The sequence below is a fragment of the Orcinus orca genome, chromosome 14, assembly GCF_937001465.1.
Source record: "Orcinus orca chromosome 14, mOrcOrc1.1, whole genome shotgun sequence".
NCBI lineage: Eukaryota > Metazoa > Chordata > Mammalia > Artiodactyla > Delphinidae > Orcinus > Orcinus orca.
Window position 1 is genome coordinate 43,765,517 of NC_064572.1, and position 24,842 is coordinate 43,790,358.

General features: G+C 45.0%; 1 protein-coding gene across 6 annotated transcripts in view; it reads right to left on the minus strand.

Moving 5' to 3' along the window:
- The window catches only part of ARHGAP22 (Rho GTPase activating protein 22), a 237,923-nt gene that overhangs the window by 184,511 nt on the left and 28,570 nt on the right, over window positions 1-24,842 (minus strand). For 2 of the 6 annotated variants that reach the window (XM_049697154.1, XM_049697152.1), the window contains exon 1: window positions 6,690-7,083. The exons of the other annotated variants lie outside the window; for them this stretch is intronic. In XM_049697154.1, the coding sequence (XP_049553111.1) occupies window positions 6,690-6,723 (34 nt within the window). In that variant the 5' untranslated portion in view covers window positions 6,724-7,083. Of the gene's footprint in view, window positions 1-6,689; window positions 7,084-24,842 lie in introns of those variants that run through there. 6 annotated transcript variants of the gene reach the window in all.

Consider the following 24,842-nt stretch of genomic DNA (forward strand, 5'->3'; position numbering starts at 1 on the left):
TATTCATATATATATATGTTTTTATATATAACATTTTCTTTATCCATTCATCAGTTGATTGACACTTAGGTTGTTTCCATGTCTTGGCTATTGTGGATAATGCTGCAATAAACAAGGGAGTACAGATATCTCTTGAGATCCTGTTTTCATTTCTTTTCAATATATACCCAGAAGTGGAATTGCTGGATCATATGGTAATTCTATTTTTAAGTTTTTGAGGAACCACCATACTGTTTTCCATAGTGACTGCACGAATTTACAGTATACAAGAGCTCCCTTTTCTCCACATCCTTGCCAATATTTGATATCTCTTGTCTTTTCGATAGTAGCCACTCCAACAGTTATGAGGTGATACCTCAATCTGGATTTTGATTTGCATTTCCCTGATGATTACTAACACATTTTCATGTACCTCTTGGCCATTTGTGTATCTTCTTTTGCAAAAATGTCTATTCAGTTCTTCTGCCCATTTTTTAATCTGTTTCTTTTTCGCTATTGAGTTGTATGAGTTCTTTGTATATTTTGGATATTAACCCCTTATCGGATATATGATTTGGAGATATTTTCTCCCATTCTGTTTCTTTTAATTTTGTTAGTGGTTCCCTTTGCTATGCAGAAGCTTTTTAGTTTGATGTAGGCCCACTTGTTTATTTCTGTTCTCCTTTCCTTCGCTTTTTGTGTCTAATCTAAAACTGATTGCCACCACTGATGTCAAAGAGGCTCTACCCCATATGGTGTCTTCTAGGAGTTTTGTGGTTTCAGGTCTTATGTTCAAGTCTTTAGCCCATTTTGAGTTGATTTTTGTGTATGGTGAAAGATAGGGGTCCAGTTTCATTCTTTTGCTTGTGACTGTCCAGCTTTCCCAACACCATTTTTTGAAGAGACTGTCCTTTCCATATACTGTCCGTTGTATATTGCTGGCTCCTTTGCTGTAAATTGATTGACTACATACACGTGGGTTTACTTCTGGGCTCTCTATTTTGCTCCATTAATGTATGGTCTGTTTTTATGCTGAATCACTCCTTGATTTTTTCCATTTTAAATGTTACCTGTTGACCTCTAACTATGGAAGATGAGGATTTTATTTATTTCACTCTCCTGTCCCCATCACACATAAGCACCCACTCCATCCTCCCAGTGTACTTTTAGTTGGATCAATATGCAGAATTTGCATTACTAGTACTACGTAATTGCTAGTCCCAGTTGAGCTATGTAGTGTACTGTAATATTTTGTGCACCACTTTTTGTTTTCCCGGGAGTTCATAATTGGCTTGCCTTTTAATTTGCTTAGCGTTCTACTCTGTATCAATAATTCAACCTTACATATTCCAACAGTTCTTCAAATCTAATTTTCATGTATTCACAGGCAGTGGGCATCTTCTTAAAAATCACACTGCATTTTATTACTCAAAGAATTTATAGCTCTCCTGGAGACAGGCAGGGCCACCTGCAGTGGTGTTTGGACAGTGTGAATCCCTGTGTTGGGTTAGGGAGAGGGCATAGGCCTCAGCACTGGATAGACGTGAATATGAATTCCACCACTTGTTGGCAGGGTATCCACAATTCTCCTTCCACATCTGTTGAAATGGGAATAATGATGCCTCATCATAGTGTAGTCACGAGAATTAAATAAGTACAATGGAAATGCCTGGAGCACGGAGGGCACACAATAAATGTTGGTTTGCTTACTTGTGGGAAAATCAAGAAAAATAAGGCCAGTGAAAGTACTTCATCTCACTCATAGAGCTTTCTCTCTGTATCCCCAAAGTATTGACCAGGCTCGGCACATCCATCAGGGCTTCTAAGACACTGATACTCCTTTGAAGGAAAATAGCTCAAGCTACTGGAGCTTTGCTCATCAGGCTAATGACCTCCTTTAAAAGAAGGAGCCTCCTTAATCGCAACGTCAATTTTATTTTGAAATATTCTAAACAAAGGCAGAAACTCTATAAGAAAATATTGATAAGATTGATGGCATTAAAAATTAAAAACTTATATACATCTGGGGGAAAAAAGCCCTTGATATAAAAGTAAAGGGCAAGCAACAAATTGGGAAAATATTTGCAACATATAAATCAATCAAGGGAGGGCTGACTTTCCTAAGGACCTGGACCAGTTAGGTCCAGAGACAGTGCTTCAGCCTTCCAGGCTAATGCTTTCTCTGCTATTAAGTCACTCACTCACTCATTCATTCATTCATACATTCATTCATTCAACATAAATGTATTGAGTACCTACCAGATGCCTGGCTTTGGGGTATAATGATATTCAAAAACAGAAATGGCCCCTGCTCTCCTGGAGCGCACAGTCTAGTGGGGTGAGTTATTCACCAAACAGTCACACTCAGGAGTGTACAACTACAACCCAAGGTAAATGCTACAAAAGAAAGGAGAGCACGGAGCAGAGGACCCAGTTTAGACTGGGGTGTGTGGGAGCACTTCCTTGGCTGGCGACACTTGAACTGAGAACTGGAGGGTGAATAGGAGTTAAGGTGTGTGTGTGTGTGTGTGTGTGTGAGAGAGAGAGAGAGAGAGAGAGAGAGAGAGAGAGACAGGCAGACAGACAGACAGACAGAAGGAGGCATCCCAGCTGGGGAAACAGGGTGCCAAAGCCCTGTGGTAGGAGGCCCATGGAACAGTTGAGGAATGGGAAGAAGGCCAGTGTGGCTGGAGCTTGGAGAGTGAGAGGAGGCTGGAGGTTTGGCCAGTGGCTAGACTGTAAGAGGGGCCTTACGGGCCATGGTAAGGACTTAGGATTTTAACCCAAAGAGCGATGGGGAAGCCAACCAAAGGATTCCAAGCTGGGGCTGGAGGAGGAGGCCGGAGGTGGGTACAGGCTGGATTTATATTTGAAAAGATGGCTCTGGCTTTGGAATGGAGAATGGATGGGAGCGGGTGGGGTGAGGCAGAGTGTTATTGCCACAGGTTAGAAATGATGATGGCTGGGATGATAACATGAGATTGAGTGAGACAGGCAGAGTCAAGAGCTCTTTGGGAGGTAAAACAACACGGCTGCCTTCCATACCTTATCCTTGTGGAACAGGGCAAGACCAAATCAATAAACCTTTATTTTGGGCAGTGCTAACGGGCACAGAGGAGGCCTCAGTCAAGATTGGGGGAATACACAAATCTTTGAAGAAGCAGACCCTGGGTCAGTGGATTTCAGGAAAGGGAGCAATCCTAGCAGGCTGGGGTAGCGTCAGGGTCAAGTATTTTGGGGCTTTGTTCTGACTATGGCCTGGACAGATGGGGATGAACCTAGTACCCCTCACAGAATCTGGCATGAGCTTACGGCTTGGGGCTCTGCTGCCTTTCCGCACCCTGCATAACTACCCACGTTGCTCCCAGGACAGAGGGTGCCAGTCTTATGTTTTTATTTTCTATCTTAAAAAATAAATTGTAATCTTTACAGTGTCACAGAACATGTGCACTTGTGACTTGCTCCACTGTGTGATAAATTCATGGAGTTTTATCTTATTTTTCTTCCGGGAAAACTGGCAGGGGTGGGGTGACCTGTCTCTTCCATTCCCACTCTGGAAATATGGCAAAAATTCTCAGTGGAGTTAGAGTTTGCCAGGCATGGCATCAGGAAAGGCTCCCTGGACAGGACCCTGGGAGTCAGGCAGGAGCTAAGTGGGGCAGAGTCAACCACACCTGGGTCCAAATGGCCTGGTCTGGCTTCCACAGGCCATGACGAGCTAGGGTGAGTCTGAACTGGTCCTAAGCAGGCAGTAGCAAGCTAGAATCACAGTATCAATGGCTAGTGTGAGCTGGTATGAACCAATGTGGACCACTTTCCCAAATCAGTCTACATTGTGTGATGCACGTAAAAGCAAGCACACTGTTTGAATTTACTGGCCTGTTTTGAGACATTTCCAGCTGGTTTGGGTGCCTCCCTACTTTTTAAAATTATTATTGTCCTCTTCTGTGTGTGTGGGGGTGGGGTACGTGTGTGTGTACAACACCTGCCTCTAACTACTTCTTGGAAGTTGAGCTCAGATTATTGACCAAACTTAGTTTTATATGCAGGTAAGTGACAGTAGGGTTTCTCCTGGGAGGTTCTCAATCTCGACATCTCCCCCTGCACAGGACAGCTTTAGGATGATGGCAGTCTTTGCCGGCTGTCTCAGGGCTGGCCTGGATGGGGACCTTCCAGGGAGTTAACAGCCAACATGACCCTGGGGAAGAGTCCTTGGGAAACCCCTATCTGCAGAGCAGCAAAGGCTTCTGAGCCAGCTGACAGGGGCTGGTTTTATGAACTGTTCCAGAAAGTGACCCCAGGTCTTTTTCACTCAACCCACTATACCTAGGTGGTGGTGTAGTCTGGAAGATGTATCGTCTGGAGCAGTCTGGACAAGGCAGTGTGTGGATACCAGGGTCTGTGATCTGTATCCTATAGACAGGCAGGGTTTATGACATGCAGCTTGCCCAACTCCTAAAAGGTGCAGCGGGGGATGAATTTTGAGGAAAGGTCTTCCTTCTACCAGAGCAGAGCCCAATTTCTTAGAGGCATTCACACATAATTTTGGCCTGTATTCCTACAGAAATGTCCCTGCGTGATCTGACTCCTGACCTGGTCTCCAGCCCCAGCCTCCTGGCCCTGTGTGCCCCTCCCCTCCCACAGCATCAGCACATGCCGATCGCTGCCTGAGATGTGGCCTCCTCCCTTCACCACCCTTTGCCTACGTAGCCCCACCATTCTTCAGCTCACAACTCAAGCACCACTTGCTTCCTCTGGAAGCTTCATTTGTAGTATATGTTCTTATGCTCTTAGAATACTCCTTGTCATGGTTTATGGTCATGTATTTTTATGAGTAAATGATTATCTTATAAATATCTGATATATAGCACCATAAACTTTATCTTTTAACATATCCTACAAGATAATATCATCTACTAGAGGGGTTCTCAACCTTAGCACTGTTAACATGTGGAGCTGGAGAATTCTTTGTTGTGGGGACCGTCCTCTGCATTGCAGCCCGCTTAGAAGCATCCCAGCCTATATCCACTAGATGCCAGTAGCACTCCTTAGTTGGAACAACCAAAATGTCTCCAGACATCGACAAATGTCCCCCAAGGGGCAAAACAGCTCCTGGTTGAAAACCACTGACCCAGAACAAATGTTTTTAAGAAGTTTGACATTTCAAAGGCAGGCTTCCTGAGACCCCTCTGCAAAGCACTGGTTTCTTTCTGACCAGCCCCATCCAACAGAAAGATAATGTGAGCCACGTATGTAATAATAAATGTTCCAGTAGCTGCATTAGAAGCAAGTAAAAGAAAAAACGGGTGAAATGAATTCTAATCCATATTTTATTTAACCCAATATATCCAAAGTATTGTCACTTCAGCAGGTGAGCAATGTAAAATAATCATTGAGATATTTTACATTCTTTTTTTCAAGTCATCAAAATCTAGTGTGTATTTTTCTCAGTTTGGATTAATCACACGTCGAGTGCTCGCTCAATAGCCAAGTGTGGCCAGCATTTTAGACAGGAGTGGGAGAGGAGACCCAAGCTCTCTTAGAGAGCCTGGCCCAGCCCACCCCTTGCATCGTCACCAGGCTGTACTGCTACCCCTGAGCAGAGCCATGCACAGTCCTCCTTTGCCCACTGGGGCCCACAGGTGACAGTCCATTCCGAGCACCCCATGGAGGGGTTCTGACTACACTCTAGAGGGCCAGCCTGCCCAGGAAAGTCATCCAAATGCCTGCAGAGTACTAATGAGATGGGTGTGTGCCCGTGAGCTCACAAGAGCCTGGAGGGTTCCTGCCTCAAATACACAAACACTTGGGTGAGGCAAGCACTGTTTCCAAGCTCCCCAGGCAGAAGCTCCACCCACCTCCAAACCACCCTCCTCGTGCTCCTTGCTCACAAGGGAGGCTCAGCCCTCCACAAACACTGGCCACATGGAAGGACACATTCTATTTTCTTAAAAGACAGATGTTCTCATCTAAAATGACACTTGCACTGGCCAAGAAGTTGCTGTCCAGGGAGATGCTGTCCCTAGCCCCAAGACTTGTCCTGAGGCCCCAGGCCATTCTGTAGGGCCACGGCCTGGTTGGGGCGCTAGCCCAGGGCTGTAGGATCACCCCTGCAAGGCTCTCCCGACTCGCATCTCTTACTTACCTCTAGACACTCCCAACACCCACAACTCCAGGCCCTTCTGCCTCCTGGGAGTTCTCCCGGGGGGAGCCCCTGCCTGCCTGAGGGGTTGCTTCCTGCAGCCCGGTGGCAGCCCCTGCAGGCTCTGCAGAGCAGCCTCCCAGGTAGCCAGAGTGAAGACCTGTCTGGAGAAGCCAGGGCATTGCCCTTCCCAGTGACGGCTACTTTTGTCTTGGCAGCTAGGGCAAATCTTGAGCATTCAGGATTTCCCTTTTAGTAGAAAACTAAAGTTTTACCAGAGTTATCACCCGGTCACTTTGGGCAAGCCAGGGACTCTGTAAAACATGGCATGCGGGGTGAAGCCTGCACACCCACTGGGGCAATAAGCTGGCCATCGCCCTTTGGCAGTCTCAGGTGTGACCTCCACAGACCCCAGGAGCGTCCCTAGAGAGGGCTGTCAGTCATCCAGATGCCTCCAGAACGCCTGCCCCATCTGACCCCAGCGTGGCAGCCAGCTGAGTATCCACGCCCATCGGCCAACAGACGCACGCACACTGTGTCCTGATCCGCCTCAGGAAGTTGGACTTACCCCTCCTGGCTTGCCTGATCTTTGGGCTCAGCATGTTCCTGCCGCCTCCTGGACGGAATTGCTGGGCCGATCAAGCTGTCATCCACTTCCCTTTTCTCTTCCTCTGGCCCAGTTGCCCCTCATGCCCCGCTCGGGCCCCCATGGCCACTGGCGTCACCAGCGAGGCTCCCTCGGCTGCCTTTCCCGGCTCCGGACCGACGGCTTGCCTCGGACTATGGAAACCTCAATGCATTATTTTTCCACCTCAGAATTAATTCCCACCCAAGCGAACCATTAAGAGGCTCAGTAACCGTTGCTGGTCAATCACCGGGTCAGGGCGGGAAGGCCTGACTGTCCCTCCGCCTGGCCGGGGCGCACGCGGCACAGCCCATCCCAGAGCGGAGCTGGCGGCCGGTCGGGGCGGAGGCGAGAGGAGGGCGGGGCGGGAGGAGCTGGGCGGAGCGCGCGGTCCCAGCTGGTCCGATGGCCCCAGAGGGCGGGCGGGCTCCGAGCTCGGATCCGCCCTCTGCGCGGGGAGGGCCTGTCGGGGATGCGCGCCACTGGCTGGAGCCACCAAGAGGGCGCTGGAAACGCAGGGCATCTGGCCGCCCGGGTCCCGCTCGCCCTGCCAAGGCCCGGGGGTTGGGCAGGGGGTGGCCGAGGCCCGGGGGGGCCAAGGATCCCTCCAGGGTCCGTCCACTGGGGACATGCTCTGCCTGATGTCTCCTGCCAGGAGGGCCCAGGAGGCCGTCTATGACAGCTCCAACTGTGGAAAGGCAGGTGTGTCTTAGAAGGAGCGTGCAGCTTTGGCACATTCAGAGCCTCAGGGGACTGGTCCAGCAAAGCGGGTTAGGGATGTTAATTTTTTGCCACCTTAATAAGGTGAAAGGAATAAGAATGCGGTGAAGCACTTAGTTCAGGGCCTGCACATAGTAAGTAGGATCTCCAAAACTGTTCACTGGGTAGTGAAATCTCTGCTGACTGCCATGTTTCTGTTTAATACTAGTACAGTTCTAAAGAGTGTACGGTGGGGACTTTTGGGAGGTTCAGACTCAAGGTCCTAAAAATTGCCCAAGAAGTGCAATCACAGTAACCGTTCTCATTTCTTAGGTGCCTACTATCTGTCCCTGAGGTTGGTGCTTTATATTCAGTATCTCATTTAATTCTCAAATTCCCTGAGGCAGGGAAGCCTTTATCATGGCTTTTCAGATGAAGAAAATAAGGCACAGAAATGTTAAATATCTTGCCCAGAGTCACACAATCCTGTCAGGGCTGGGACCTGAACCCAGGCTGTCTCTACATCTTATGCTTCTCTGTGATGCCAGTCTAAGTACCCCAATTCCAACCACTTCCTGTGAACGTTCCCAGCTTGAGAGCCCTCAAGGAACTTGCTAGATGGTGAGGACCAGACTTTGTGCCCCTGAAATCACCCCACGTGCCCTGGTAGGCATTTGCGCCTGGGGCTGGGTTCTTTGGGCCTGGGTACTGTGTGGTCCTCTTAATAGGTGGAAGATGAGGGATTTGAACAGGGACCTCTCTGCTTTGAACGGCCATGCTCCCACCCTAACCCTCATAGTGCCGCTATGTCCACTGGTCCCCAAATGGCGGATTGATGTGTAATCAACTCTAGTAGCTGGAAGGGAAGTGGGTCCAGAGGCTGAGGGGTCCACTGCAGCTGTCCGTGGACAGGATCTGGACTGCGGAGAGGAGGGGAGGATGGGAGAGGTTAAGGACTCACCAGGATGTGGTAGGTCAAATCGCCAGGGTGAAGGGAGAGAGCAGAATCCCTGGAGACAAAGCGGTCTTACTTAGCATCCAGTCACTTACTCTGGCCCTCAGCTACTCCTCAGAAGGGATGAGTAAGTATAAGTAAGTTTGCTACAACATTCAAGGCCTTTTATGGTACTGGCCATGGTTTCCTCTGTGACCTCTCTTGCTAATGCTACACACAACCATATGCATGCACAGCCCCTGCTCCTGTGTGCTCCCAGTTCCTTCTCTCTGGAGTATGTGTTTCAGCCACAGAAGTCTGATCATTCTAAGCAAGTCTCGCATGAAACTGTCCTGATTCTACCTCCAGAAGGAGAGCCAGTAAGCACTTCCTCAGGGCTCCTATCTGTGTCCCTCAGACTGCCCAGTGCCCCTCCTGCACGCCCAGCCCTGAGCCTCAGGTTGGACTCAGGCCAGGAACCCCATGAGGAATATTGGCTTGACGGGCAGATTCGAGAAACACCACTGAAATGACAGAATCGCCCTCCTGTTTTTTGGGGGCCCAGGTAAAGGTCAGATCAGGCTGGGACAGAGGCCATCTAGCAGGAGAGGAGAGATACAGAGCTGGAAAACCTCATGTCACATCAGGGTCACAGAGGGAGGTCCCGTGGCCATTGACAACGTCTTGAGCAATCACGAAGGCCTATGAGTAATGCAGCCTGGACCACTTCCAAGCCAGAGGCAGGAAAAATACCCTGAAGACTTAGTTTGGGTCCACTCATGCTTGTTTTGGTTAAGAAACCACTCCCGGGAGCTTCTTCTGTGCAGCTGTTTCCCTGATGATATTTACCTGCTGAGCTTACCCACCTGCTTTTCCGGGGATCAGCATTGGAAATGGGCAAAACCACAGAGGCTCTAAGCTCAAGCCCAGAGTAAAGCTGGGAAAAGGGCAGGAGCTAATCTGAACTCTGCACCAGAGAACGGTGGGGGGCATGGGACGGGGGCAAGCTAGCTCTTTGCCCTCTATGCCCTCAGACCACACTCTTTGCCCTCTATGCCCTCAGACCACGTTCCCAGTACTTCTCTGGATGAAGGGATCCATGGGTTCCAGCTGGAAGGGACATGAGCACCCCCTCCTTCCTGAAGTTTACAAACCCTGCACCACAGCGCTCTGTTCCTTCCAGCTCCCTCTGAGGCCACCAGGAGGGAGGGTGGGGTGAGGACAAGGGCAGGGCAAGGGAATCTGCTGAACATGGTGGCCTCCTGAGTAAGCTTTTATTTGAAGGAATTGCCCCACTCCTCTTACACAGGCAGGAATCTGAAGCCAAGGAGGGGAGATACGGGCCTCACTTAGGAGTAGAGACAGAGAGATGGCCCCCTTTCCCACTGCCCTTACAGCACTGTACCTCCCGGCCGTGGTCCTGGGTCCCCCTTTGCTGGTTCCCTGCCCTGCAACATTTCTGCATTTTCTAAGGGCTCCTCTGGGCCAGGCACCTCTGGGCACTGAAAGACAAGTGGAGAGGATTGGGAGGGCAGAACTTTCCAGAAGGCGTTTGCAGAAATGCACACTTCTTGGTGGGATGGTTCACCCACCAACATCATTGGCCCAGAGCCAGGATGGCTTCAGATCGGTGGTTCTCAACCTTGGCTGCACACCAGGGAGCTCTGAAAGCTAACTTCTGTTTCACCCCGTCAGCTCCGATTTAACGCGTCTGGACATTGGTCCTTGGGAGGTGTAAAAGCTCCTCCAGTGATCCCATGTGTGGCCAGGGTTGAGAACCACTACTTTATTAGGTAATTTCATATCCTTGAGCCTGGAGCCACCAGAAGCAGTCTTTGCCTGCTCGTGCCTCGAGGGAGGCTTCTTCTGAGGGAGGTACACGTTTGCCAATCAGTCTCCCAAATAGAAAGTGGAAAGGGGCCTATATCTCGAGGCTCAACATGAAACAGCTCCATGAGAGCTACAGGTACTGTTGTATAGGTTGTGCACTGCACAAAGGTATCCAATAGGAGGGGGAATAGGGCTGGGTTTGGGCTCTGCTGGCAAAGGCATGTGTTCTAGCATGGTGAGAGGGATCTGCCACCAGAAGGGCAAGCCTTTCTCTAATTTATACCAAGATGCCATACAGATAGCAGAGCCCTGAGTCTGAGATGCCTGCTCAGTGGTCACCAGCACCAATGTCCCCTGACTCCCTGCTTACGGCACTCTCAGTCTCTGTTGCCAGGCAGCTGAAGCTCTAGCTCCCTAGCACACCACTTTTGTCCATCCCACTGGTGTGCTGGACCAGCCAGCTGGTCCCAATAGCCCTGAGAGCTGATTGTTAAATTTTTAGGAATGTTGTAATTTTAACACAGACATCATTAGAAATTAAATTATGTAAACTTACAATTAAATAAACCATATTAGAAACAAAGGTAATACATACTCAACAGACATGACTTTCTAATTACTTACTACATTTTCCTGTTGTCTACATTTTTAGGATTATTTCTCTCTATCCTATCTGTATGGTGCAAATACTATTATGATTGTTGATTTTTATGTCATCTTGACTGGGCCACAGGGTGCCCAGACATTTGGTCAAGTATTATTCTGGGTGTGTCTGTGAGGGTGTTCCTGGACAAAACTAACATTTGAATCAGTAGATGGAATAAAGCACATTGCCCTTCCTGAGGTGTCTGGGCCTCATCCAGTCAGCTGGGGGCCTGACTAGAACAGAAAGGCTGACCCTCCCTTGAGTAGAAGGAAACTCCTCCTCCTGAATGCCTTGAGCTGGGACACTGGTTTTTTTCCTGCCTTCGAACTAGAACTACGTCGGCTCTCCTGGGTCTCCAGCTTGCCAACTACAGATCTTGGGACTTCTCAGCCTCCATAATTATGTGAGCCAATTCCTTGTTATAAATCTCTTGATATATACAGACAGTTCCTGACTTATGATGGTTCAACTTAGGATTTTTCGACTTTATGATAGTGTGAAAGCAATACACTTTCAGTAGAAACTGTACTTCAAATTTTGGAACTTTTATCTTTTCCTGGGCTAGCCACATGCCAGATGATACTCTCTCATGATGTTGGGCAGTGGCAGTGAGCCGCAGCTCCCAGTCAGCCAGGCGATCATGGCCAGGAACTTACAACAGATACACTTACAACCATTCTAGACCCCTATAACCATTCTGTTTTTTCACTTTCAGTACAGTGTTCAATAAATTACATGAGATGTTCGACGCTTTGTTGTAAAAGAGAATTTGTGTCAGATGATTTTTGCCCAACTAATGTACATGTTCTGAGCGTGTTTAAGGTAGGCTAGGCTAGGCCAAGATGTTCGGTAGATTAGGTGTATTAAATGCATTTTTGACTTAACAATGGGTTTATTGGGACATAACTCCATTGTAAGTTGGGGAAGATCACTGTATATACATATAATCGAGCGATTTATATATCCTTGAGATACATATATATATATATCCTTGATTGGTTCTGTTTCTCTGAAGAACCCTAATTCAACTATGTACTGGGCTGCTACTATACATCTCTTCCCAGCCCCTTGTTCACTGATCATGCTGGTATGCTGGTAGTTTGAAGCTGATGGTGGTGGGAATATTTATAATATACCAAGTAAATCAGCAAATGCTATCAATGGTGAAAAGAAAATAAAAAGTGGAGTTGGTATTGCTATGAGAGGTCTCTAAAATGAAGCCTGGAGGCCGTTGAGGAAGTGTGGCTTACCCATGTCTCAGCCCAGATGGAATCTGATCTTTTAACTACATATTGTCCTAACGAAGACATCCAGAACACCTGCTAGAACCCCGAGATACTTATCAGACCCTTACCCTAGAATAATTCATGACAGCCTATTCCTTAAGGACAAAGATTTCTCTTCCTGTGTCAGAGTGTAGCCTTGTGGCTTTTGCCTTTATAAGCCCCTGACTCTTTCTCTTCCCCAGAACACTGTTTGGAATCTGTCTCCCAAATTGCAATTCATAAGACCCCCAAATAAAGCTCTTTGTTCTTTGCAGCCTCGATATTGATTACAGTTTGACATAACCAGGACTTCCATTTTGTTTCCTTCCAGAAAGCCAGTTGTTAGGCAGTTGCCAGCATGCCTCCGGTCGTCCCCTATGAGGTTTGCTCTGTGTGCTCCAGTCACTGTCGACTCCCTGCTGTGGGCAGAGGATGTTTGCTCTCCACCCAAATTTGTTCTCCCCGTCCTCCTGGGCACACCTAGATGCTCCACATTTCCCAGCCGCCTTGCAGTTTGGTGTGGCTGGGCCCCGGCATTGTTCATCAGCAGACATGTTGTGGCCACTTCTAGACGTGGCCCACAAAACTCCTCCCCTCCACAATCCTCCATGTTTGCCTTCCTTTTCTGGGGCCACCTTGGAAGCCCTGTGTAAAAGAGGGCAGAGGCCCCGCAGTCTGGGTCCCTGAATGATTGAGTGAGTCCAGCGCCTACTGTCAACCAGAAACATCTCAGATGGTTGCGAGAAGAAGAGCTGTTACCTACTTGGTCCTCTTTGTTACTACACCCGACCTTCCCACCAGATATACGCATTGCCTGCCTTTCTTCACTTCCTTTGATGCAGCCTTTTGGGCCCTGTTTCAGTGTCACCTTCCTGCTCAGAGCCCTAGAGTTTACCACCTTTAATGTCTCCCTCATCACCCATGCCTGAGGACACACGAACCTTCTAAAAGCCCTCCTGCCAGACCCTAAGACTTTACCCGTAACTTAGATATATAAAATTTAAATCACCCATATTTATTACCTAGAATTTAAAAATTAACCCATATTTTAAATATTATAGCCTATAATTGAAATATAAACTATAAACAAAACTTACAGTATGCTGACTTTAAAATATTCTTTCTAGATTTTTTCTTTTTTTTAAACTTTTTATTTTATATCAGAGTATAGTTGATTAACAATGTTGTGTTAGTTTCAGGTGTACAACAAAGTGATTCAGTTATACATATACGTGTGTCTATTCTTTAACTGCAAAATTGTGTCAGATTATCAAAGGTGAACTTTTCTCCCACTCTGATGGCCTTGCCTTGCTGGTACTCTGAGCATAGCCGTGGTTTCACCTCTGGGCACTCGGGTCCTGCAAGTTGCTGTGTCCCTGAGGGAAGAGGTCAGGGCCTCAGTCCTGTTGCCTTTGGCCTGAAGTCTGTCTCTGTCCTTTGGCTCAATGCCCCCTCCAGATGTGTAGCTTGGCTTTTAATTTCAGTCTTGTCCACACACTGCAGTCTATGGTACACCCTCTTACACATAGCCCAGGCCCCCAGAAGGGGTCTAGAGCCCTGGACTCTTACTTTTCTGGGTCTTTGGTGTCCTGGGATCCTGGGCAGAGAGTCAGCAGAACAAAGATGCAGAACCTAAGGTTGGGCCCTGGAAAACCACCAGACACACTGGGCCAGCAAGAGGTTCAGACCAGAATTCGGAGGCTTTGCTTGGAAAGCCCCCTACTTGTGACCTGTAGCCTCAGGCATGTTTCCTTGAGTCCTGCAGCCCTGGCCTCGGGGGAGAGGTGGCTTAGGCGTAACTAGGCGAGCTGGTTCAGACACCATAACCTTTGGTTTGAACCTCCACTATACCACTTGTCACCCATCACCTTTCACTTTGCAACAGCTAATGTCCAGACAGCTGATGTCCGGGGGGCTTAGCGCTGAGTTGATGGATGTGTGGTGTACCGGCTGGGTTCTCCAGTGGCAGATGCGGAGATGAGAGTTTTATGAGGGATGAACACTTGTTCAGGAAAGGGGAGGATGCAGGAGTGGGGTGGGAGGGGAGTGTCTGGGCCATATGCAAACCCGACAGTGTCTCTGCCAGCCCACCTGGGAGCTCTGAGGCAGATGGCCCAGAAGAGGGTCTGGCTTTGGGTGGAGGTGGTTAGGTCCATGTACTACCGTCATTGGCTGGGGGCCTTCTCGGAGAGGAGCATGACCTTGGCTACCACTGCCTTGTGTAGTCATTGGCTGGGAGCCACCCAAGAAACGCATAAAGTTGGCTCAAAAGCTGAGGCTGACCCTAAAAGAGCTAACAGCTGGCGGGGTCAGCTGACCCCACTCCTTGCAGCTGGGCGGCAAGTCCTTTCCTGAAAGGGACGCGAGCAGCTCAGTTGTGTGTACCTGGCAGGTCCTGTGAACCTCGCAGGCCTCATTTTTAGGCCTCTGTAAATCCTGGGTTCAGACTAACTCTACTCTCCTAAAACTCTTTGCTGCACCTGGGCAACTGTCTGGGCTCCCCATTTCATTGCGCAGCTTTCAGATAAAATTTCATTCAGCTGCAAAGTCTCACTGTGGTTTCCTCAGAAGGGAAAGCTTCCATTAGAGGGGTGTGTAGAGCCAACAATGGGACAGACCCTGCCCCCCTTTCGCCTGCCGTGGGACAACATGTTCAAAGGGCTCCATGAAAAACTGTCAACCTCAGGGCACTGTGGGAAGCGGCAGGTGGGACCCCAGCCCGCCAGGCCTGACACCCTGGGCCAGGCAGGGTCCCCTGCTAAGTTCCTGCTTCTAGCAGTCAGAGGCTGAGAGGAAAGAGGGAAATGATGCTTCACTAGTGGGTTTTGGGTCCTGGGAACATGAGGTTCTGAGGTTTCAAGGAGCTGTCACCCTTCCCCTGTAGCAGGGGGTGAGGGACCCAGAGGTGGGGTTACCACCAGCGTCAGCCTGCCCAGGCTCCAGTGACAACCCTGTCCTCACTCAGGTCCAACGAGGAAGCAGGTTTGAAATGATTTCCCCTCCCACAAAGAGTCGGATTTTAGAAAATGATGAATCACCACTTTGGTCAGTTTTCATTATTGAAAAACAAGTCTGCTCCCTCGTGAAAACACCTGCTTGTTGTGGAAAGGCATGGATTGGAACAGATGGAAAGAATGGAAATTTCCCAGGCGCCTTCTCTTCCAACTCACACCTCTCCCCAAAGTCAAGATTCCTCCTCCGCTTGACCAGCCCCTCCCAGCTGGGCACACAACCTCCATCCGCTCTTCCAATCATTTCCCCTCCTTTTGCATCTTTAATCCCGCCCTCCCTCCCTGGTTCTCTTCTCCAAGTTGACAAACACACTCAGGTCTCTCTTCTCTCAAAATCACACCTCCCTTTACATCATTTACTGTAATGGAACGGGACTCGTTTGGGGGTTGTACAACATCTGGCCCCTTCCTGTTCTGGAGCGACCCCCCGCCACCTCCCTTTTTGGTCTGCTCTGTCCCTGCAGGCAGTTGGATGTGGCCATGTGATGTACACTCAGGCCATCAGATGGTCCTGCCTGGGTCTGATCTAATCTTGAGCACGTCATGAAAAGACTGAGAGATGGTTAGATGGACTTCCCAGCACTGGCAGCAGTGATGATGTCCTGTTGTGACCTTGGGGCCTTCTAACACAGTGGAGGTGTCCTGCAGAGGTGTCCTGACCACGCCATTCCTGCAAGATTCCTGTGCTTCTTGCTTTTAGGCCCCCTGGAGCCACCATCATTCTTGGCTGTTTTCCAAGCCTGGTTCTCCAGCTCCCAAAGGATTTTGTAAATCTCATATATTTAGAATAAATTCCCTTTTCTGGCTTTAGCTGGCTTGGGTTGCCTTTCCGTGACCTGCAACCCACAGAATTCTAACTGATGCCCATATCAAGCCTCTGAGCCCCTGTTTTCACAGTCCTCTCCTCTCTCACTTCCTAATTTTCCTAACTCAGCACAGATGGCACTGTCTCCCAGTTGTCTGTTCTCCCCCAGATGACATTTCCTTCCTCATTTCCCCAATTATGCCACCAAGCTAATCATTGCTTGTCTCAGACTGGAAACCACAGGCCATCCTTCCAGACCTTGGCTCTAGTTTTCTACAGCCTATTGTCATATTTCCATGACTGACGGTACTCACAGCTCATCCAGAAGGTGCTGCTGGAGGAGGCCCTCCCACCCTGGCAAACACTTCTTTCCTCCCAACCTTTGCTTCATTCTCATCTGTTTCAAATCCAGCTCCTGTCTGGGTGTACACGTCTGACCCTGGTGAGGGTCTGGTGCACACATGCTGCCTTGCTTTCGCCTGCAGTGAGACAGCATGCTCAAAGGGTACCATGAAAAACTGTCAACCCCAAATCAACATCTGGCAAAATTGTTCTTCAAAATGAAGGAGCAATTAACATATTCTCAGATAAACAAAAACTGAGACAGTTAATTGCTAGCAGATGTGCCCTACAAGAAATGTTAAAGGGACTCTTTCAGGCTGAAATGAAAGGACACTAGACAGTAACTCGAACCCACATGAAGAAATAAAGAACATCAGTAAAAGTATTGGTACAGGTAAATATTTAAGATGGTATTGATGCATTTTTCTTTGTAACTTCTCTTTTTTCTTATCTGATTTCAAAGGTAACTGTGTAAAAAACTTATAAATCTATGTTGATGAGCACACAATATTTAAAGATATAATGAGTGATGAGAAAATATATAAAGGTTTTTGTTCAGCAGATAAATGGATAAAGAAGATGTGAGGTATATATACAATGGAATACTCAGCCATAAAAAGAATGAAATTTTGCCATTTGCAACATGGATGGACTTGGAAGGCATTATGCTAAATGAAATAAGTCAGAGAAAAACAAATACTGTATGATCTCACTTATATGTGGAATCTAAAAAATACAACAGACTAGTGAGTATGACAAAAAAAGAAGCAGACTCACAGATGTAGAGAACAAACTTGTCGTTACCAATGAGGAGAGGGGGGTGGGGCAGTGGGAGATACAAATTATTGGGTGTAAGATAGGCTCAAGGATGTATTGTGGGACTTCCCTGGTGGCTCAGTGGTTAGGAACCTGCCTGCCAATGCAGGGGACACAGGTTCGAGCCCTGGTCCAGGAAGATCCCACATGCTGCGGAGCAACTAAGCCCGTGCGCCACAACTACCGAGCTTGTGCTCTAGAGTCTGAGAGCCACAACCGCTGAGCCTGAGTGCCACAACTATCGAAGCCTGCCCACCTAGAGCCCGTGCTCTGCAACAAGAGAAACCACCGCAATGAGAGGCCCGCTCACCACAACGAAGAGTAGACCCCGCTCGCTGCAACTAGAGAAAGCCTGCGTGCAGCAACGAAGACCCAAGGCAGCCACAAATAAATAAATATAATCTTTACAATTGTGAATCACTATATATTGCACACCTGTAACTTATATACTATTGTACATCAACTATACTTCAATTAAAAAATAAAATAAAAAGTTTCTGTATACTGTATTTATTAATCCAAACTAGATTGACACAGATTAAGGTGTAATCCCCAAGGCAACCACTAGGAAAATAACCCCAAAACTATACAGTCAAAGAAACAACAAGGTGATTAAAAGGTTATGACAGACAATATCCATTTAAATGGACAATATCCATTTAATTCTTTAAAAAAGAATTCAGTAATTGAGGATGTGAGGAACAAAAAAGATATGACACATAGGAAAAAAATAGCAAAATAGTAGGAGGAAGTCCTTTCTTATCAGTAATCACATTACATGTAAATGAACTGAACTCTCCAAATAAAAGGAAGGTGTAGGTAGAATTGACTTTTAAAAAATCCAACAATGTACTCTTTAAAAAGTGTTACTTTAGATTCAAAGACACAAATATGTTGAAAGTGAAAGGATTTAAAAAGATATTCCATACAAACAGTAACCAAAAGAGAGCTGGAGTGGCTATACTAAAATCATACAAAATGGACTTCAAGACAAAAATTAATGCAAAAGAGAAAGAAGGACAATATATATTAATAAAAGTGTCAATACATCAAGATATAACAATTATAAACATATATTTGCCTAACAATAGAGCACCAAAGTCCATGAAGCAAAAATAGGTAGACTTGAGGGAGAAATGGAGAATGCAACAATCATAATTGGAAACCTCAATATCCCACTTTCAGTAATGTATAGAAAAGCAACAAAGAAACCACCTAGACCTAACAGACATCTATAGAACACTCTACCCAAAAAACAACAGAATACATATTCATCTAAACTGCACAGGGAACACATCCTTGGATAGACCAAATGTTAGGCCACAAAACAGGTCTCAACAGATTTAAAAGGATATCTTCTCTTGTGGAAATTTTTTTTTTTTTTTTTTTTTTTTGCGGTACGTGGGCCTCTCACTGATGTGGCCTCTCCTGTTGTGGAGCACAGGCTCCGGATGCGCAGGCTCAGCAGCCATGGCTCACGGGCCCAGCCGCTCCATGGCATGTGGGATCTTCCTGGACCAGGGCACAAACCCATGTCCCCTGCATTGGCAGGCGGACTCTCAACCACTGCGCCACCAGGGAAGCCCAAAAGGATATCTTCTCTTAGTAGTCAACATTGTACTGGAAGTTGTAGCCAAGGCAATTAGGAAAGAAAAAATAATAAAGGCAGGACCTGTCACATTTCTGAGCCCATGCCCAGGACTGGGTTTGAGAGAGAGAAGAGAACAAGGGACTATGCAGTGTCCTGTTCTGTCCCTGGGTAAGGCAATGGGTGGCAGCTCTGACCTATACCCATGGCATCTTGCTCCCTTTCCCAATGTTTTATTTTGAATTTAAGTCTCCACTGATATCCCAAGGGATTTATGAAGATCCCAGAGGTCACTGTCATGACTGCATTGCAGTCCAACTTCTCCCTATGCTCAGCCCTGCTTCCTCACTCCTCACATCTGTCACTCTTCAATAAACTTACTCCATGCTGACCTCCATCTCAGAGTCAGCTTCCCAGGGGACCTAGTCTTCAATGGAGCTAAAGGCCGGTGTCTGGAGTATTGTGAAATGACTGGCGTAAAGTCATAAAGTGGACATTGTACAGCTTCAAGAGCTGATTGTTAAACTGTATGCATGTTCCATTTCCACTTGTGTCCTTATCAAAAGGAAAGATGCATATATGTGTCAAAACTTTTTGGAGATAACAGTAGTTATTTCTGCAGAGTAGGGATGGAAGTTTGGAGTCACTTGTTTTCTGCTTTACACTTTTCTATGGTGTTTGAATTCTTTCCCTGAACATGCAATGATTTCTATAGTGATAATTCAAAGGAAGGATGGATCCAGTAGTTGAAGGGTTGGGGTGCAGTGAAATGTATATAAAATCAGAGAAGAATCTGGGCAGTGGCTCGTCAAGCCCTACTCAGCTGTAGGGTGACCAAAATCCTAGTTTGCTCCAGATTATCCTGGTTTTAGCATTGAAAGTCCTGCATCCTGAGGGACAATTCAGTACTAGAATAGAATCAAGAGTTCAGAAATAAACACTCTTATTTATGGTCAACTGATTTTTATCAAGGGTGTGAAGACAATTCAATGGGGGAAAGAATAGTCCTTTCAACAAATGGTGCTGGGACAACTTGATATCCACATGCAAAAGAATCAAGTTGGACCCCTCTCTCATACCATACACCAAAATTAATTTGAAAATGTATCAAAGACTTAAATATAAGAGCTAAAACTATAAACTCATAGAAGAAAACTAAATAAGAAAAAAATAGATAAACTGGATGTAATCAAAATGAAAAATTTTGGGCTTCCCTGGGGGTGCAGTGGTTGAGAGTCCACCTGTCAATGCAGGAGACACGGATTCGTGCCCCGGTCCGGGAAGATCCCACATGCCACAGAGCAGCTGGGCCCGTGAGCCATGGCCTCTGAGCCTGCATGTCCAGAGCCTGTGCTCTGCAATGGGAGAGGCCACAACAGTGAGAGGCCCGCGTACCGCCAAAAAAAAAAAAAAAAGAAAAAAGAAAAATTTTGTGCTTCAAAGGACACCATGAAGAAAGTGAAAAGATAATCTGCTGAATAGGAGTAAATTTGTGCATATCTTACATCTATTAAGTCACTTGTATCTAGAATATATTTTTTAAAACTCATACAACTCAAAAAAAAGTAGTTTGCAAATATTTTCTCCCAGTCCATGGCTTCATTCTCTTCAGAGTGACTTTCTCAGAAGTTTTGAATTTTAATAGTTTTATTTTAATGGAGCACCGTTTTGGTGTTGTATCTAAAAACTCAGTGCTAACCTAAGGTTACCAGATTTTCTCCTACGTTTTCTTCTATAAATTTTGTATCTTGTGTTTCACATTTAGGTCTATTGTCATTTTGAGTTAATTTTTGCTAAAGGTATAACGTCTGTATCAAGGCTCATGTTTTGTTTTGTTTTGTTTTGTCTGTGGACATACAGCTGTTCCAGCAACAGCTGTTAAAAGCACTATCCTTTCTCCATTAAATTGCCTTTCCTTTTTTGTCAAAGATCAGTTGACTATATTTGCGTGGGTCTATTTTTGGGCTTTCTATGTGATTCCACTTGTCTATATGTCTATCCTTTTGCCAATACCACACACTATCTTGGTTATTGTAACTTTAATATAATTAAATTGAATTTGGGTAGTGTGATTCCTCCAACTATGTTATTTTTCTTCAGTTCTGTATTGGTGGCTTTGGGTCATTTGCCATTCTATGTAACCTTTAGAATCAGTGTGCTGATACCTATAAAATAGCTTGCCAGGATTTTTATTGAGATTGTGCTACATCTATAGATCAAGTTGAGAAGAACTGACACCTGAACTCTTCATTTATTAGATCCTCTTTGATTTCTTTCATCAGAGTCTTGTAGTTTTCTGCATGTAGATTCTCTACATATTTTGTTAGATCTTTATATATGTATTTAATTTTTCATGCTAATGCAAATGGCATTGTGCTTTTATTTTCAAATTCCACTGGTTCATTTTAAACAAGTATAAAGGAAAGCAACTGAATTTTGTATTTTAACCTTGTATCCTAACCTTGCTATAATTGCTTTTTAGTTCTAGGAGGTTTTTTGTTTTGGGTTTTTTTTTTTTTGTAGATGCTTTGTGTTTTTTGCATAGATAACTTTATCATCTATGAAGGAAGCCAGTTAAAACTTCCTCCCCAATCTGTATAATTTTTATTTCCTTTTCTTGTCTTATTGCACTAGCTACAGCTTCCAGTACAATGTTGAATAGGAGTGCTTAAAGGGAACATCCTTGTCTTGTTCCCAAAATAGGGAGAAAACATCCAGTTTCTCATCATTATCATGTTAGCTGTAGGTTTTTTGAGATGTTCTTTATCAAGTTGAGGAGATCCTCCTCATTTCACAGTTCGCTGAGAGTTTTTATCATGATTAGGTGTTGGATTTGTCAAATATTTTTCTGTATCAATTCATTTGATCATATGATTTTTCTTCTTCAGCCTATTGATGTGGTGGATTAAATTGATATTTTTTCTGAATGTTCAACCAGTTTTGCACATCTGCAATAAACCCCACTTGGTTGTGTTACATAATTTTTTTATACATTGTTGGGTTCATTTCCTTTTTCTTTTTTTTAATAAATATTTTTATTTATTAAAAAAAATTTTGAAGACGTGGACCATTTTTAAAGTCTTTATTGAATTTGCTTCTGTTTTATGTTTTGGTTTTTTGGCCGCAAGGCATGTGGGAACTTAGCTTCCTGACCAGGGATTGAACCTGCACCCGCTGCATCGGAAGGCAAAGTCTTAACCACTGGACCACCAGAGAAGTCCCTGTTGGGTTCATTTTGTTAATATTTTGTTGAGGAATTTTGCACCAATATTCACAGGAGATATTTGTCTGTAGCTTTCCTTTCTTGTCTTTATCTGGTTTGGGTATTAGGGTAATACTGGCTTCATAGAATGAATTAGGAAGTGTTCCTTCTACTTCTATTTTCTGGAAGAGATTGTAAAGAATTTGTATCATTTCTTCCTTAAATGTTTGGTAAAATATACCAGTGAAACCATTTCAGCCTGGTGATTTCTTTTTTTGGAAAGTTATTACTTACTGATTCAATTTCTTTAGTAGTGGTAGGCATATTCCAATGATTTCTTTTTGGTGTATTGATTATACTTATTTAAAAAAAATTTTGGTTGCCCTAGAGTTTGCAATATATATTTACAGCTAATCTAAGTCCACTCTCAAATAACACTGTACTACTGCTTCACAAATAGTGCAGGTTCCTTACACAGAGTATTCCTAATTCCTCCCTTCTGTTCCTTATGACATTGCTGTTACTAGTCTAGCTATCTCTATACCATAATCACCCAAAACACTGTTACTATTGTTACTTTGTGCAGTTATCTATTAGATCAATTAAGAATAAGAAAAAAAAAAGATTTTGTTTTACCTTCATTTATTCCTTCTCTGGATACTCTTTCTTTATGTATACCTCAGTTTCTGACCTATATCATTTTCCTTCTCTTTGAAGAACTTCTTTTAACATTTTGTGCATAACAAGTCTACTAGTGATGAATACACTCAATTTTTGTTTGTCTGAGAACGTCTTTATTTAGCCTTCACCTTTGAAGAATAATTTCAATAGATATAGAATCCTATACTGGTTGGGATGTTTTTTTCAACACTTTAAATATTTCACTCCACTCTCTTCTTGCTTGTATGTTTCTGATGAGAAGTCTGATGTAATTTTTATCCTTGTTACTCAAAGGTAAGGTGGTTCCCCCTACTCCCAGCCTATTTCAAGATTTTCTTTGTCTTTTGCTTTCTGCAATTTGCATATGATGTGCCTAATATGCACATAATTTTATCCTACTTAGTGTTCTCTGAGATTCCTGGATCTGTGGTTTGTTGACTGTCACTGCCTGGAGTTGGCAAAGACACAAAGTTTAGAGTCAGCTATCAAGTTTGAGGGCACACAGTTCTCCATAAGGCCAACCTCACTCCTGACACCAACAGCAAGTTTGGGGGTGTTCCCCCAAACCACACTCTGTTCAGTAATTTGCTAGAAGAACTCATAGAACTCACTGAAAGCTATTATACTCATAGCTGTGGTTTATTACAGGGAAGGAATACAAATTAAAATCGACCAAGGAAATGATGAATAGGGCAGAGTCTGAGAAGGTTCCAAATACACAGGTTCTATTGTTCTCTCTCATGGAGTCAGGACATATTGCCCAGCCAGCATCAATGTGTGACAATACAGAGTAATGCCAACTGAGAAGCTTGCCAGAGCCTCAGGCTTCAGAAGTTTTTATTTGGGCTCTATTGCACAGGCATGATTGATTGTCCACCTGGTTGATCTCAGCCTCAGGGTTGACTGATACCACTTGACCCAAAGCTCCCACCTTAAATCACATGATTGGTCTTTCTAGCATGAGCAGCTTCTACTATCAGGTGTGGTTAGCAATACTCTAAGATCTGGCATAGCCAACCCTTGCCCTAAATGAAGACATTCCTATCAGGTACAACCAAGGTTACCTCCCAGAAGCCAAGGAAAAAGGCTAGCCCTCTTTTTGGGCAAGAATTCTCTACTACATAGTCATTAATTTTGGAAAATTCTTGGCCATTATTACTTTAAATATTTCTTCTGTTCCCTTTTCTCTTCTCCTACTGGCATTCCAACTATGTGCTTATTACACATTTTGAAATTATCTCACCATTCTTGGATATTCTGTCTGCATTTTTGTTCTCTTTTTTCTTTGTATTCAGTTTGAATTTTTTATTGACATATTTTCAAGCTCACTGATTATTTCCTTAGCTGTGTCCAGTCTACTGATGAGCCCATCACAGGCATTCTTCATTTCTGTTGCACTGTTTTTTATTTCTAGCATTTCTTTTTTATTCTTTCTTAGGGTTTCCATGTCTCTGCTTACATTAACCGTCTGTTCTTTTATTCTTTTCTTTTCTTTTCTTTTTTAAATAATTTTTATTGGAGCGTGGTTGCTTTACAATGTTGTGTTAGCCTCCACTGCACAATAAAATGAATCAGCTATATGCATACAGATATCCCCTCCCTTTTGGACTTCCCTCCCATTTAGGTTACCACAGTGCATTAGGTAGAGTTCCCTGTGCTATACAGTATGTTCCCATCAGTTGTCTATTTTATACATAGTATCAATAATGTATATGTGTCAATCCCAGTCTCCCAATTTCTCCCTCCCCATCCCTTTCCCCCTTGGTATCCATACATTTTTTCTCTACATCTATGTCTATATTTCTGCTTTGCAAACAAGATCATCTATACCATTTTTCTAGATTCCACATATATGCGTTATTATACGATATTTGCTTTTCTCTTTCTGACTTACTTCACTCTGTATGACAGTCTCTAGGTCCATCCACGTCTTTACAAATGACCCAATTTCGTTCCTTTTTATGGCTGAGTAATATTCCATTGTATATATGTGCCACATCTTCTTTATCCATTCCTCTGTTGATGGACATTCAGGTTGCTTCCATGTCCTGGCTATTGTAAATAGTGCTGCTCTGAACATTGGGGTGCATGTGTTTTTTTTGAATTATGGTTTTCTCTGGGTATATGCCCAGTGGTGGGATTGCTGGGTCATATGGTGGTTCTATTTTTAGTTTTTTAAGAACCTCCATACTGTTCTCCATAGTGGCTGTATCAATTTACATTCCCACCAACAGTGTATGAGGGTTCCCTTTTCTCCACATTTCTCCACACACATCTCCAGCATTTACCGTTTGTAGA